This window comes from Talpa occidentalis, unplaced genomic scaffold (assembly GCF_014898055.3).
Source record: "Talpa occidentalis isolate TD23 unplaced genomic scaffold, MPIMG_talOcc4v2.1, whole genome shotgun sequence".
Classification (NCBI taxonomy): domain Eukaryota; kingdom Metazoa; phylum Chordata; class Mammalia; order Eulipotyphla; family Talpidae; genus Talpa; species Talpa occidentalis.
Genome location: NW_026555331.1, coordinates 151,418,232 through 151,431,961, shown reverse-complemented (window position 1 = coordinate 151,431,961; position 13,730 = coordinate 151,418,232). Strand labels below are relative to the sequence as shown.

The 13,730-nt window shown below is 42.1% G+C and overlaps 1 protein-coding gene across 1 annotated transcript in view; it reads right to left on the bottom strand.

Moving 5' to 3' along the window:
- CNTNAP2 (contactin associated protein 2) overlaps positions 1 to 13,730 on the bottom strand; it is a 1,162,155-nt gene that overhangs the window by 304,267 nt on the left and 844,158 nt on the right. The window contains exon 14 of the mRNA XM_037515219.2: positions 6,361 to 6,517. Within this exon, the coding sequence (XP_037371116.2) occupies positions 6,361 to 6,517 (157 nt within the window). The remainder of the gene's footprint in view (positions 1 to 6,360; positions 6,518 to 13,730) is intronic.

Here is a 13,730-nt window from a genome sequence, read left to right as displayed (position 1 = left end):
GGGGACTTTCTAGTTGTGGTTAAATTTACTCTTCTATCTGAGTTTTCTTCAGAGAACAGTTTGATATTGCTTTGTTATGTAACAGAATACTGGAGAAGGTTCCTATGTCTTTAATTTCTGAAACTACTTAAAAGATTTTAATCAGACAGATTAAATAGGATTGTGGCAAAAATAGTCAAAGGGTAAACAAGGTGCAGACAGGGATGAAGGCCAGTCTTCCGTGGGATTCTGCATCTTTTGTCTGCTGGGTGAACCCTTATGGACAGCTTGTTTTACACATGTTCTAGAAACTGCTATGCACATTTAAGAGATATGGCTCCACACACCTGTTATAATAATCAGACTCACATCATGCCTACTTCTCAACTTGCTTTCAGCAATTTCTCCTTGGCCATCTCTAGGCAAGTTCTCTATATCTACTACATTTCTTCAACTATTGACAGCATCACTGCCTAGAACTCTACAAATGGGATTTCTATTTGGACTTGTTTTGTTTGACTGCTACAAAAAAGAAAAAAACGAAAATAAAACCTCGGTATTTGCATTCATCTGTATTCATTGAAGGCAGTAAACACCATCAGTGAGGGTTCAGTCAAAGAATATGTGTTAAAATTTTGACAGTAATTTCTCCAAATTGCCTTTTAGAGAGGGAATTCCTTGACATCTCCTCCCCTTGCGGGGGAGATTATGATGTGGAACTAGGTGAGGGTCCGCACTGCACATGCTGGGCGGGGCTGCTGTCCACAGGAGGTGTCGTGGAAAACAGAACCTGGGACAAGGGACCCAGGTACCCAGAACTGGCCACACTGACGGCCGTGGTGACGGACACAGTCCCGTGTGGCTGGAATCAGGAATCTACTCCTGAAGGGAATTCATGTTTGCACAGCCAGTCAGCCTGAGAAGCAAAAGCTCATCTTCTAGGACTTCAGGGAGGGCCTGGGCTGGGCTTGGTGGAACCGGACACCATGGGCTGGTGTTGGGTCAGCCTTTCTGGCATGGAGGTGGGGCCTGTTTACTCACTGGACCCCAAAGACTGTGCTAATGGGGCTTTGCCTTGCTTATGCCCCCCACGGATGTGCACACACTGGCCCAGACACAAATGTCCAGACACTCCACAAGTACCGTGAGAGAAGGGCACTCGAGCAGCAGAAGGCCCATCTTCACTGGTAATTCTGTTTTAGAATTGCTAATTTCAGATGCGATGATTTAGCTCATTGAGCGAGGCTGTAAGAGACCAGGAATTACCCGGTGGTGGGCACTTAGCTGAGACCAAGGCTCGCTTAATTAGGATTCTGGCACCGTAGGTGGGAATATTTACTATTGCTGTGAATAGTAAATCATAAATGTTAAATTACATTCAATCTCAGAAATAACTGTGCAAAACTTCTCACAGCATAGATAATCAGGCAATTATTGAGATGGTTATAGTTCTCCCAGGCCCTGGCTGCTTTGCCGCAAGACCCAATCACACTCTGAGCTACAATCTCATTTATCGCTGCTCCATTTTTTCTGTATTTTACTATAGTAAATAAGAATAAATGCTCAATCTAAGTTTTAGAGTTCTTTAAAAAGCAGCGTATGACATGTGGTTTATTGTTGAAGCTTTAAATTTAAAACTTACATGGAACTAGTTAAAGCTTTCAATTTATAAAGCGTTGAGAAGATTAAAAAAACATAGTCTCTGTTGATCATGACATTCTAGAAAATAAAACAAAATAAAACAAAAGGCGCTAGACTGGAGCTTTGGAAATATGAGCCTTCGTTTTGGCTGCTCATTTCCAGTGCAATTTTTGGAAAATAATTTAAATTTTCCTAGATCCCAATTTATGCATCTATAATTTCAAGAAATTTGTAGCCACTCCTGTTAGAGTTTAATCAACCCCAAATACTAATAAAAACAACCTGCCTAACTGTCATTTTAAACATTCACTTATGACAGCACTTTCCCAAGATCTTCACGAGTCGGGAAGTGCCATCACTCTCTGTTTTGCAGAGACGAGAACTTGGAGAAGTCAACTGCCCCGACTTAGGCCACGGATGCAGGGATCGGCCTAGGAGAGCTTAGCCCTCATGTTTGTCTTGGTCTATTTTAAGCAAACAATTCACTCTGGCTGAGGTAAGATTATTGGGAGGACCAACTTCCTTAAGGGGACACAGAGTCTGAAAACCTAAGAGTAGGCAGAAGCTTTATTTTCACTTTTATGTCACAACAAATGCTTTTCACATAGTGAACCCATGGATGTACGCGTGGATTTTCCTTTTTCCGAATCTCTCAGCTCCTCTCTGCAGTAGACAAAAAGGATCCCGTGCGTGCCCCTGGGGGTGCATGCTCAGGCGCCCCGGGACGTGACCCAGCGGGGAGGGGCGCTCCCTTCTCCCACTGGCGAGGCTGCCCCACGGGCCACTTCCTAAGCTGGGACCTCGGTTTCCTCTGGTTTACAGGGAAAACCGTCTCGCAGACAGCGAGTGTAGACAGCTGCCGCCTGGGCCCAGACCACCCGGTGCCTGAAGGATTTTATTTCCCCCCACTGACAATGTCCCTCTCATTTGTGCCTTGTGGGAAGTGTAAGAGCAGGGGCTTTCTTGGGACAACACCCTGATGTATTCAGCACAGCAGCTGGGTCTGGCTTCTCTTTTTAAGGGTTGACAGGGCTGGTACCCTTATTTGTAAGTCTCTCCAATACAGTCTATTCCACAACACCGCCTCGTGGTGCCCGGAGTGTGACTGGAAGCCACGACACAGCAGGTCCAGAGCGGGAAGGAACCCACTTTCCAGTTGGTTTTCATTTGTTATGATTCTTTAAGAGTTTCAAAGAGATGTGCATAATTAAGAATTGCAAATAGGGCCTCCCTGGTGGCGCAAGGGGTTAAGACACAACCTATGAAGCTGTCCGCAGCCTCTGCAGCACAAGTTGGATCCCCGACCAGGGAGATACCCACATGGCGCAGCAGACCTCTCCTGTCTCCCCGCTGCTCCCCTGAATATATTTCAGTCGATCTGCCTGTTCTGCTCCCCACTCTGTCTCTGGTGAATCCTCTCAGCCCCCCATCTCTGGCCTGCACCCCAATTCTTGAATGCATAAATAAAAATAAATAAATCTTTAAAAAAAAGAATTGCAGATAGCAACTGTATGATTTACAGAATATTTTCATGTTCTATATTCTACTTAATTCTCACACCAGTCTGCCAGGCAAGATTTGTTTTTATTATACAGACAACAAGTCTGTTTCAGAGGAGTTGAAAGCCGCCTCTGGATCTGCTTGGCCCTGAGCTCTCCTGGCTCAAGCTTAGCTCTTTCTTCACTGTTCCTCAGGGGGCTGGAACCCACCTCTAGAAACAAACCTGTTCACTCTGAAACACTGAAAGCATCCATATGACACGTCTGTGCCAGGTGCTGGTGAATTTAAAGACCAATTAGACTTCACTGAAAGCTAAGCTTGCTTTCTTGTGCTAGGTAAGGAAGATCATTTTAATAGCTATGTATGATAAACATATTCATTATACTTTTTGGTTGGCTCAAAATACAGTGCCTCTTTTATGAGGCATTAGACAGATTTTACAGAAGCCAAAGGGCAAAGAGGCCTTATCAGTGGCTCAGCCAGCGGGATGGAGACCCCAGCTGTGTGCGAGGCCCTGAGCAACTGCAACAAGTTAGGATCCAATCAGAACATTGCCGGGGGGTGTGTCTGTGAGTGTGGCTGAGCAGGCCTGCCTGCCATAAATCCAACCTGTGATCTGACTTCAGGTATGTTCTCGGAAATGGTTTCAGATGCAGATACATTTCTCCGAAATCTATATTTCATACAGTAGCCCCACTTACGGTGGTCCTCTGGGCTTAGACGTGATGCTCAGACTGAATAAAGCCGAGCTCATCATCCAGCCCTCCAACTGTCACTGCTTAACCTAACAAATGGCCTCACTTTGACTCCACCTCTCCGGGCCCAGTGGGGAGCCTGCTGCTCCCCTCTGCGCTCACAGCCAGGCCTGTCACGGCCCACAGACACCACTCCCCACACAGCTCCCAAACATCCTCTCCTCTCTGTGGCCTTGCCCTGAGTGTCCTTCAGGGATTCTTGGGACACACTCTTCCTTCCCTCCTGCCCCCATCAGGCCTCCCTCCCCGGGGCTCGCTGCCAGGGAACGTGAACTCCTACCGTCTGCTCAAGAACGGAGCCTCTAATGTCCTACCACTTACGCGCTTCGCCTCATGGCGTTCCTTCCCTCTTCTCTGCATCACATTCCAAACCCACTGCACTGATGTTTCCCAAACTCGCTGAGCTTACTCAGGCTTCGCCCAGACAGGCTGGCAAGGGGCAGAGCGCCCCACATGGCCAGGCGTCTCCTTCCAGTGCCCCTCGCCTGTGAGATGCTCCCAGTCCTCTGTCCACTCCTCAGCCAGACTGACCTCACCTTCCACTGGTTTTGCAGCGCCCTGTGCGCGTCTCCACAGAGCACTGACTTATCACATTATTTGCTAGCTTTGTCCTCCACGAGTTGTTGAGCTCCATGGGACAGACAGCATGTTCTTCTGACATTGTGCCCCGAGCCCCGAGCCCCGAGCATATCTGACAAGGTGAAAGCTCGCGTGGCTGCCTGCACGACATTTCCCTTTTCATGAGCACCTCAGCTCTCTCTGTGGGAGGACAGAAGCAGCTGAGCTTGCCAGGTGGGCGGGATGATGGACCGTGTGGGAGATGCTTCCCAAAAGGTCTGTGAGCCCATGCCAAACAGACATCATCTGAGAGAATGTATGGGACCTGCTTCAGGGCACACACCCGCAGCAGTGACAACGAGAGCATGAGTCAGGGCAGAGATTCTCGGTCCTGTTAGTCACCCTTTTATTCCCAGTACTGTGAGTTCAACCAATATTGACATTCTCCTGGCTTCCCAATCTTTTTATAGCATGTACATGTGTGTGTACCTGGAGAGACGTCTTCTAAACAAACGAAATAAAAAATTGCATGACATGATTTTCTTTGTACCATAAACCACAATTAAAGGATAATGATTCCTATTGATGCACCCACAGAAATTCTAAGCCACTGAAATATACAGCTTTGGTGACTCATTTCATTTGCTAAAAGAAAAATGGCTTTTGGAAGAGAAGGGACATTCTCCCTGAAAATCACGTAACTTGACATTCAGAATTAGTTTTCAGTTAGCTGGCAGAATGAGCTTGTCTTGTAAATTCCTTTTTTTTTAATAATAAATTTTATTTTTATATTTTATATTTTATATTTATATTTTATATTCCCCATACAATTGCAACCCCAATCCCTCCCCTCCCGCCCCCCACCCCCCATAGAGTGTCTCTGGTTCATAGTTTTTTGTTGATTTTGATTTTCACTTTCTTATAGTTATTCATTTTCCTGGTCCCTTATTTAAGTTTTCTAGATTTCTGCCATGAGTGAGACCATCCGGTATTTTTCTTTTTCTTTCTGGCTTATTTCGCTGAGCATGTAAATTCCTTTTAACAGTGTAAAGCAGACACACAGGAGGCAGGCTGGTGGGCTGGTCACCCCCGGGAATTCGGGGTGCTGCTCTCTGCTGCCGCCCAGTGGCAGGAACGCGCACCGAGCACCTCTCCATGGTGCTGAAATTGCCAGCGCAGGGGCGGGAGTCTTCGCTTCGGGGAAGAACCACTCTTGCGTTATGTTCTTGCACCTCTATTCTGGGGCCTCCCTTGCACACGGAATGACAGCTGATTTTATCTTTATCTATTACTGACACTGGCCCAGCCAGTCACCATGAAGCAGGACAAAAGCCAGTAGAGAGATGAAAGGAAGCCCAAATAGATCTTTCATGAATTGATTTGTATCAGAGCTATAAAGAGTTCAAAGCATGAAAGAAAAGCAGACAGGTAAGCACTGCTGCTGAGCACAAAAGCAAATAACTATTTTTTCCTTTTGTCCTCCCGTCCCCCAGTCTCTTTGTCCTTCTTGTCCAGCTACTCAAAGCAAACATTGCAGGAGGTGGGTGGGGTCCCCTCAGGAGTCTGTTGACGGTGGCTGCGCTCACACGTGGCACAGGCTCCGGCTAGGGCTAGCAGCCTTCCCCTCTATTGTTATGAAGCACACTTTACGATGCAAATCACTGTTTACTACATGGCTCATTATTTTCCTCTCTGAATTAAATATGAACACATCAATTACCCGTCGGTCTATTTCTAAATGCATACCCTTGCCGTACCAACCTCTTTCTGCTTTTATATTTTTCAGAATATTCCTGACATTTGTCAACTGGGGTAGTTCTAACCTTTTCTAAACTATTATCTTATTATTTCAGCACTTTTCAAACTTTCCCTTCTAGTTGTTCTGACCTACAGGCACATTGGGTGGGTGCCCCCCCCTCCAACTCACCACTGCTTGTAATCCGCGTCACAGTTGCAGTAGTACTTGGGGTCGGTGCAGTTGCGCTCGATGCCACAGGCACATTTCTGAATTCCAGGTCCAGAGCCTCCCCAGTAGTAGTGCTTCTCATTGGCTTTGCCAACCCACCAGGTGTAAGGACTGCCATCTATGAGAGAGGGGAAAGGCATATTGAGGTGGGAACAAGACTAAGTCATTCTAGTGTCACCCTCACACCCAGGTTCCCTAGCGGCAGCATCCTGAGAGTCTGAACCTCACTTAACCCTCATAAAGGTTCATTTCAATATTAGGAATATTTAATAAACATGTTAGAAGGAATGGCCAGCCTCATTTTCCCACCAGGAGATGTACCTCTTTCTTTAAAAAACAGGCTTACATGCAAGCTTCTGTAATCTAGGAGCCTGTCTGTAAATTGCTGCCCAGATGGGCTGTGTCCACAATGAAGAAATAGGGACCAGGCATTGATTTTGGAATATTCAACTAAACTCATGACTAGCCATGATTTTCTATGAAATGATAACTGTGGAGATCATAGAATGTTAGAGCTAAATGTGGACTTTCATTGTCTTGATACAATCTCTTTATTTTACAGGTTAAAAAAATAGGTCTAGAAAAGGGTGATTTTTTTTCTATCATACAGATTTGCTACCAAACCAGACATTATGTCTCAAAACATTGTACATTCTTTCCTTTATCATTTGGCCCAGTATTCACTCATTTATTCATGCATTTAATCATCAAAAATCCATTGAGTTTCTATCATGCATCATATATTATAGTAAACTCAGAATGGAGGCAAAAGACACAGCTTGAGAATACAGTTTAATATGACGAACAAAGAGGACAGTGAGTGAGGAGAAGGAGGGCATGAAGGATGTGTTCTCAGAGGAGGTGAAGTATTTGGGCTGTCTTCAAGGTTGAGTGGATTTTAACCAGGTGGATAAGGATGTAAGAGAGAAGAGGGCCCATAGGCAAAGGGAGGAGAGAGTATTTTCTTCATGGAAAACATACACAAGAGTGTGAATATGTGCTGGTATATGTGTATATATATATGGTACATGTATATATATATATGGTATATGTATATATACATGGTACATGTATATACATGTGGTATATGTATATATATGGTATCTGTATATATATGGTATATGTATACATGTGGTACATGTCTATATATGTGGTATATGCATATATATCATAGAATAGGGCTGAAGAGGATTAACAAGAGCATCTTGAGAATAGAAAGAGAGGAAGGTGGCCACAGTGGAGGTCAAGACAGAAAGTTGTCAGAGGGTGGAGGGAAAAATGAGGACAGAATCTCTAAAAAATCAATTTGCTCAGCAGTGTCAGATTTTCTAATAAGTTCATTAAGATGAAAATTTAAGCTTTTTCTTTAATTTGACAGGCAGGATGCATGGAAGACTCCTGAGAGGGGTTTCAGGTGAATAGTGGGGAGAAGTCACAGAGCAGTAGGCAGAGGAGAAAAGGAGGACCTGAGAACAACTTCTCTTCCAGGAAGCTGGGAATGAATGGAATTAGGGAGGCAGGGACAGCCAGAACGCCAGCCAGGTGAACCTGTGCTAGTGTCTGTCTCAGAAATAAAGTTGAGGAAAAGTCTTGCACTCAGTGAGTTATCGTATAAGCAGACACAACTTACAAGCAAATCTTGCAATAAAGTAAGGGCCTTTTTAAAGTTGGCAAGTTTATTGGATTTGCCAACAGTTTCCTTCAGAACTTTTTTGTTTAAAGGTGGGCAATTTAAAGTCATGAAACTAGGTAGTGACTCTAAAGTTCAGGTTTGATGTAATGAATGAGCAAATGCTCTGAACTTCAAAAGGAGGTGTCTGGGTAGTTTCCTCCTTCATAGAAATTTCTAGATTTTCCCAGTTGTGTTGATTTAATTTGGAAAAGTTGCTATTTTTCCCTTGACAAGGTCTCTACTGGAAAACAGTAGAGAGGGAAATTTCAATACTTGTTACAGAGAAAGAAGCATCTCTGGAGGTAAAGGTCCACTCTGAAACCCTGACTTCTGTCTATCTTGTGCCAAGAAGGTGAACCTGTGCTAGTGTCTGTCTCAGAAATAAAGATGAGGAAAAGTCTTGCACTCAGTGAGTTATCATATGAGCAGACACAACTTACAAGCAAATCTTGCAATAAAGTAAGGGCCTTTTTAAAGTTGGCAAGTTTATTTGATTTGCCTTGTGCCAGAATATAGGGGTGCTGTGTTTGCTTTTCATATTAAAATTATTTTGTTTTTCCCTTATCTTTCTCTCATGCAAATGAGCAAAGCATCCAGCATCTGATGCTTTCCAATACTGAAAGCATGACAATAATAAATTCTTGTTTTCTTTTGATGTAGTCAAATGTTTAAAAATCCCATTTATTGAACCTATAAAACCTGAGCCAGGTCATTTGGCCTGTAAGCTGCACTGGGTCCCCACTGATTCTATTTCTAGTCATGTTATAGGAAGAGGACAAAGGTGGACAGTGCCACACTGGCTTGCCAAGGCCTCGGAGGACTTCCAGGCCACAACTGGACTCCCTGATATAGAAACATGGTTTAATTCGTTATCACATATATGCATTGTACTGCATCTTTTCAAGGTGACCTAACACTAATTCTTTTTCTGAAAGGAAATCCTGGTTACTATCAGGTTTTTTTGAAACTTGGGGATACTAATATAACTAGTGGAAGGGAGGAAATAAAGCAGACATGACTGGAGTTAGTGTGTCGTCTGGCAGGAAACTCTTGCTCCACTCAAATAGCCAGTGAAAGAGTACAGATCTCAGACCCCAGCTCAGTCACCTAGGATTCCTTCCTGGGACCAGCAGAAATAATCTAACACTGCTCTGTTTTCATTATGGACAGTGAGTGTAAGTTGTATGAACAGAGAAGCTGTGGAAAGCTCTTTCCATATCCTCCATGAACAGAAGAATGTCAATAAACAAAACATATTCCAGGGAAAAAGCATTTTTTGTTCTGTCATTAGCATTGGTTAATTTGGTTAAATCAAATCACTCTTAGTGAAGTACGATATTAATTTGGTGTATATGTTATATTCAGCAGGAAGAGAAAGTTCAATCTTCATTGAACAAAAAATTGCCTTATTCCAGAGCTATGCTAATGAAGTGTTACTTTTTGCTTTACAAATCATTATTTACCTGTTAATTGGCTTTGGATAAAAGCGGTTGAAGATGATAATAATAATGGAAAGAACTTTTAAAAGAATAAGAAGTGATGGGAGAAGAAATAATTTAATTACCTAATGCCAAGAGTTGAAGAACTTCTCTAACCTCAGAATACGAAGATTTTTGTTAGCTTTATTAAGTAGGTGTAATCACCATAGCAAGATTAGGTAATGATAAACCATGTCTAAATTAAAAGAAGCTAAATTATCAGGGTAAGGAATACAGTATCAAGACAGTCAAATACGCATCTAGTTAAATATAATCATGACACAGTTTGGACTCACTTAAGATCAAGTTGTATTACCATGAAGGGTTTATTATGGTTTGGATGCTTAAGAAAGGGAGAGAGAAAAGCAGCTACCTCTCTTCATGGTTTAAAGAAAGCAACAGATCTGTTATTTCTCCAAAAGCAAGTTGTTTCAGAAACATCACGGCAAATTCTCAGGGACCTCATATGAAAATGTGATCTATACCTGTGATTTCCTAAATGTATTCTTTGGAACTTCTGGTCCACACAGAGTAACCTAACAGTCTGCTAAAGTAAATTGTATCCGGCACATTCTATGACAAGACAGGGTACGGTCATGGGGACATTTAATTAGTTCTATTCCTATCACTTCTGTAGGACATTAAAAACAATGCCACAAGGGTCTTATAGCTTCCAAAATGAAAGCAAAAATATCCATTTAATTTGAGGAAACTGAGTTTTATTATATCTACTACTATCTGCTCATCTTCAAATTCGGTGAAAGAATCTCAAGAGGAGTCTTTGCTTTTTTGCACAGGAAACAGAAGAGGAACAATTGCCACAGGACCCTGCCACAGAACTCCCTCTAGTGCCCCCTGTTGGCGGGTCCCTTACAACCCTCAGTCCTGGGAGGATCTTGTTGCGTTGGCAGCACTCTGGCTGTTTGAAGTGCACAAAGTGGGGGATCATTTTTACAAAGATGTGACTCATGCTTTGAAAAATCTCCTACACCCCTCCTCCCTCCCACTCTTACCAGGGCACCACCAAATCATTTTTCTACCACTTCATCAGTTAATCTCAGCTGACCACGCTGATCTGATTATATTAATCCATACCAAGCTATGAGCAGTGATGATAGACACGCGAAGTATAGACATCTCTAACTGGAACAATTCCAGACTGTGTGTGCAAATCAATTTGGATTCTCTGAGAATCTTCCTTCCAATGCAAATGACCTAAAGCAGAAGGAGCAGTAACATATCCATTTAAAATTTCCAATTATTTTTCCCAGAATAATCTTGTCATTGCAACCTTTTATTTTGTAATTTCATAACTATAGTCCTAAATCCAGATGCCTGTATTTTATACTTAGATTAAGAACCTTAAAAATAAAATTAAAAATTACTTTAGCAGACTATTAGGTCACTCTGTGTGGACCAGAAGTTCCAAAGAACGCATTTAGGAAATCACATGTATAGATCACATTCTCATAGATACAAAAAACCTATCATGTCTAGCTGCCTCTAATTTTTGTGAAATCAGATTATTAAGCCAAATCACAATATTCTCTTTTGTTTCCTAACCATTTAATTCTATGTTGCTTTATGTTCATATGAAGACCAAACAAAGAGAGAATTCAAAAAAGTCCTGGGGAGTTCATACCACAGACAAGTGATGTAAAGTTGGGAAAACTCATAATTTTGAAGTTATAAACATTCAATTTCATAGCTAAAGGTGAACATTTTATCTCTCTGTGATTGAATGTCACTAAACTCATTTGATTAGGGCTGAACAGAAATGAATGCAGTTGATTAGCCTCACGTTGTATCTTCAGAATTACACTGGATTTTACTATATGTTATTGATTTGAATAGGGACTAAATTTAGAAATGTGGATTTGAAGTTGAGATCAAAATGGAGCTGAACTGAAATGTTAATTAATTAAAAATTAATTTCACTGCATAACATTTAAATTTATATTATTGAATTGAACTTAATAGATTTCAATCACGGACAGATTCCACTGAACAGCATTTGATTGAGTTGAATCAAATCACTTTGAATCCTATTCAAATGAATTATATTTTATTAATTTAAATGGAATTGAAGTGACAGCTTCAAAGGGAGGTTGCAGTTCTGTTCAGCATTAAAGAGAAAAGAGCAGACCACCTCACTCTAAGGTAACTTGACTTCAGTTTCTACAGGGGTCACTGACCTTCATGGTCCCCTCTGCAACTCCAGTTAATTCCCTTTTACGGCCTCACGAACACATGCGATTAATGATACCAAAGTGATAGAGTGGATATGTGCTGTTGTTAGGATAAAATTATGCACCTCTCTAGTTTTTCCATCAGAAAAAAAACCCTATCCAAGTGTTTTAAATATTTCCTTTCTTCTTTATGAAGAGCAAATTGCCGGGATCTCAAGAGACAATGATCTGTGTGAGTGTTGGCTGCTCGTTATTTTCACTTTCCACTAAATGTTGCACTTATTTGGCAAAACATGTTTCACCCTGGTCTACCATTTACACTGAAATCTCTATATTCTGTTGCTTTGAATTTTATTGAGGGATAATGGGTACATCCTGGTTTTATATTTAAAATAGGGCTCTCACTTTGCAGATGAGCCACAAAACAATGTTTTGCAGTGGGGATGGTAGGTGGCATAATGAGCGAGAGACTTCTTAGCACTGGAGAGGCCACATGGGGTATGGGAGTGAAGACCTGAATCCTGCTCTTCAAAGCTTCTCAATTAGTGGGGAGACATTTTGGGGTAGTAGCTTGCAATTGTGATAGCTCTAAGTCTTGCTACCTGATAGGGTATATAGTAAGATGAGAAGAACACACACTGGATGTCACAGGGGTAGTTCAGGCAACATGTCCTGTAGAGCTTTGGCAAGGAGAGTCTCCCAAGGACCAAGGTGGCCTGGAGAGCCTCCAGGAAGGAGGCAGCCTGACTGCAGCTTTGATGAAAACCAGATCACCTTCTGAGCATTTCAGAATCTCCTGAATGAGTGGCCAAGGGGCGAAGTCAGGAAAACTTGGACTTAATCAGGAACCTATCGCATGACCAGTACAGAGAATTCGAATTCAAGGTTGGGGAAATCCTTATGGGCACTTTCATAGTGTTTATGTTCATTTTACTTTTTAGTAAAGGGGAGTCAAATGAATTTTTTTTAAACATTCAGATATTTTATACATGCCCATATAAGTTTATATATAAGTTCTAACTACTACTAATAAAAGTCTTGTACTTACAACATAGTTTAACTGAAAATCACCACTATCTTGAAGCTCCCGTATCCCTCTCCCTCGCCAGAGATAAAGAATATCCTCAGTTTATTTTTATTATTTTCCTGATTTTGATTATAGATTTGAGTAAAAAGAAATTTCAAAGCAGTAGGGTGATTTGCCCTAAATCCTGTTTGAACAGCTGGGCAAAATCATGGCTGGCAGCCTTGATTGTCCAAACGATCTGGTCCACCACACTGACCAGGAGACACCATGATAGACAAACATCTTTAGATCCTGATGAAAGATTATCTCACAATCCCCTGGAGGGAGAAGGAGAAGAGCCTCTTGTACAGCTGTAGTGTAACCCATCTGCACGTTCTTGGGTGTAGCCCAGAGCAGAACAAGCTATGAGGCCGCTCTCCTCTGACCCTGTCTCCTCGACCTACCCTTTAAATATCTCCTCCCTTCCATATGATCCAGCAATTCCACTCCTAGGTATTTACCCAAAGGACACAGAAACATCAATTCCAAAGAGCACCTGCACTCCTATGTTTATAGCAGCACTGTTTACAATAGCTAAGCTTTGGAAACAACCCAAATGCCCAAAAATAGATGACTGGATCAAGAAGATGTGGTACATATATACCATGGAATATTACTCAGCATTCAAAAAAGATAAACACATGCAATTTGCAGCAACATGGATGGCACTGGAAGGGATCATGCTCAGCGAAATAAGCCAAAAAGAAAAAGAAAAATACCGGATGGTCTCACTCATAGCAGGAATCTAGAAAACTTAAATAAGGGACCAGGAAAATGAATATAAGAAAGTGAAAATCAAAATCAACAAAAAACTATGAACCAGAGACACTTTTTGGGGGGTGGGGGGCGGGAGGGGAAGGATTGGGGTCAGAATGGGGCGTTTGCAATTGTATGGGGGAATATAAAAATAAAATTTAATATTTATA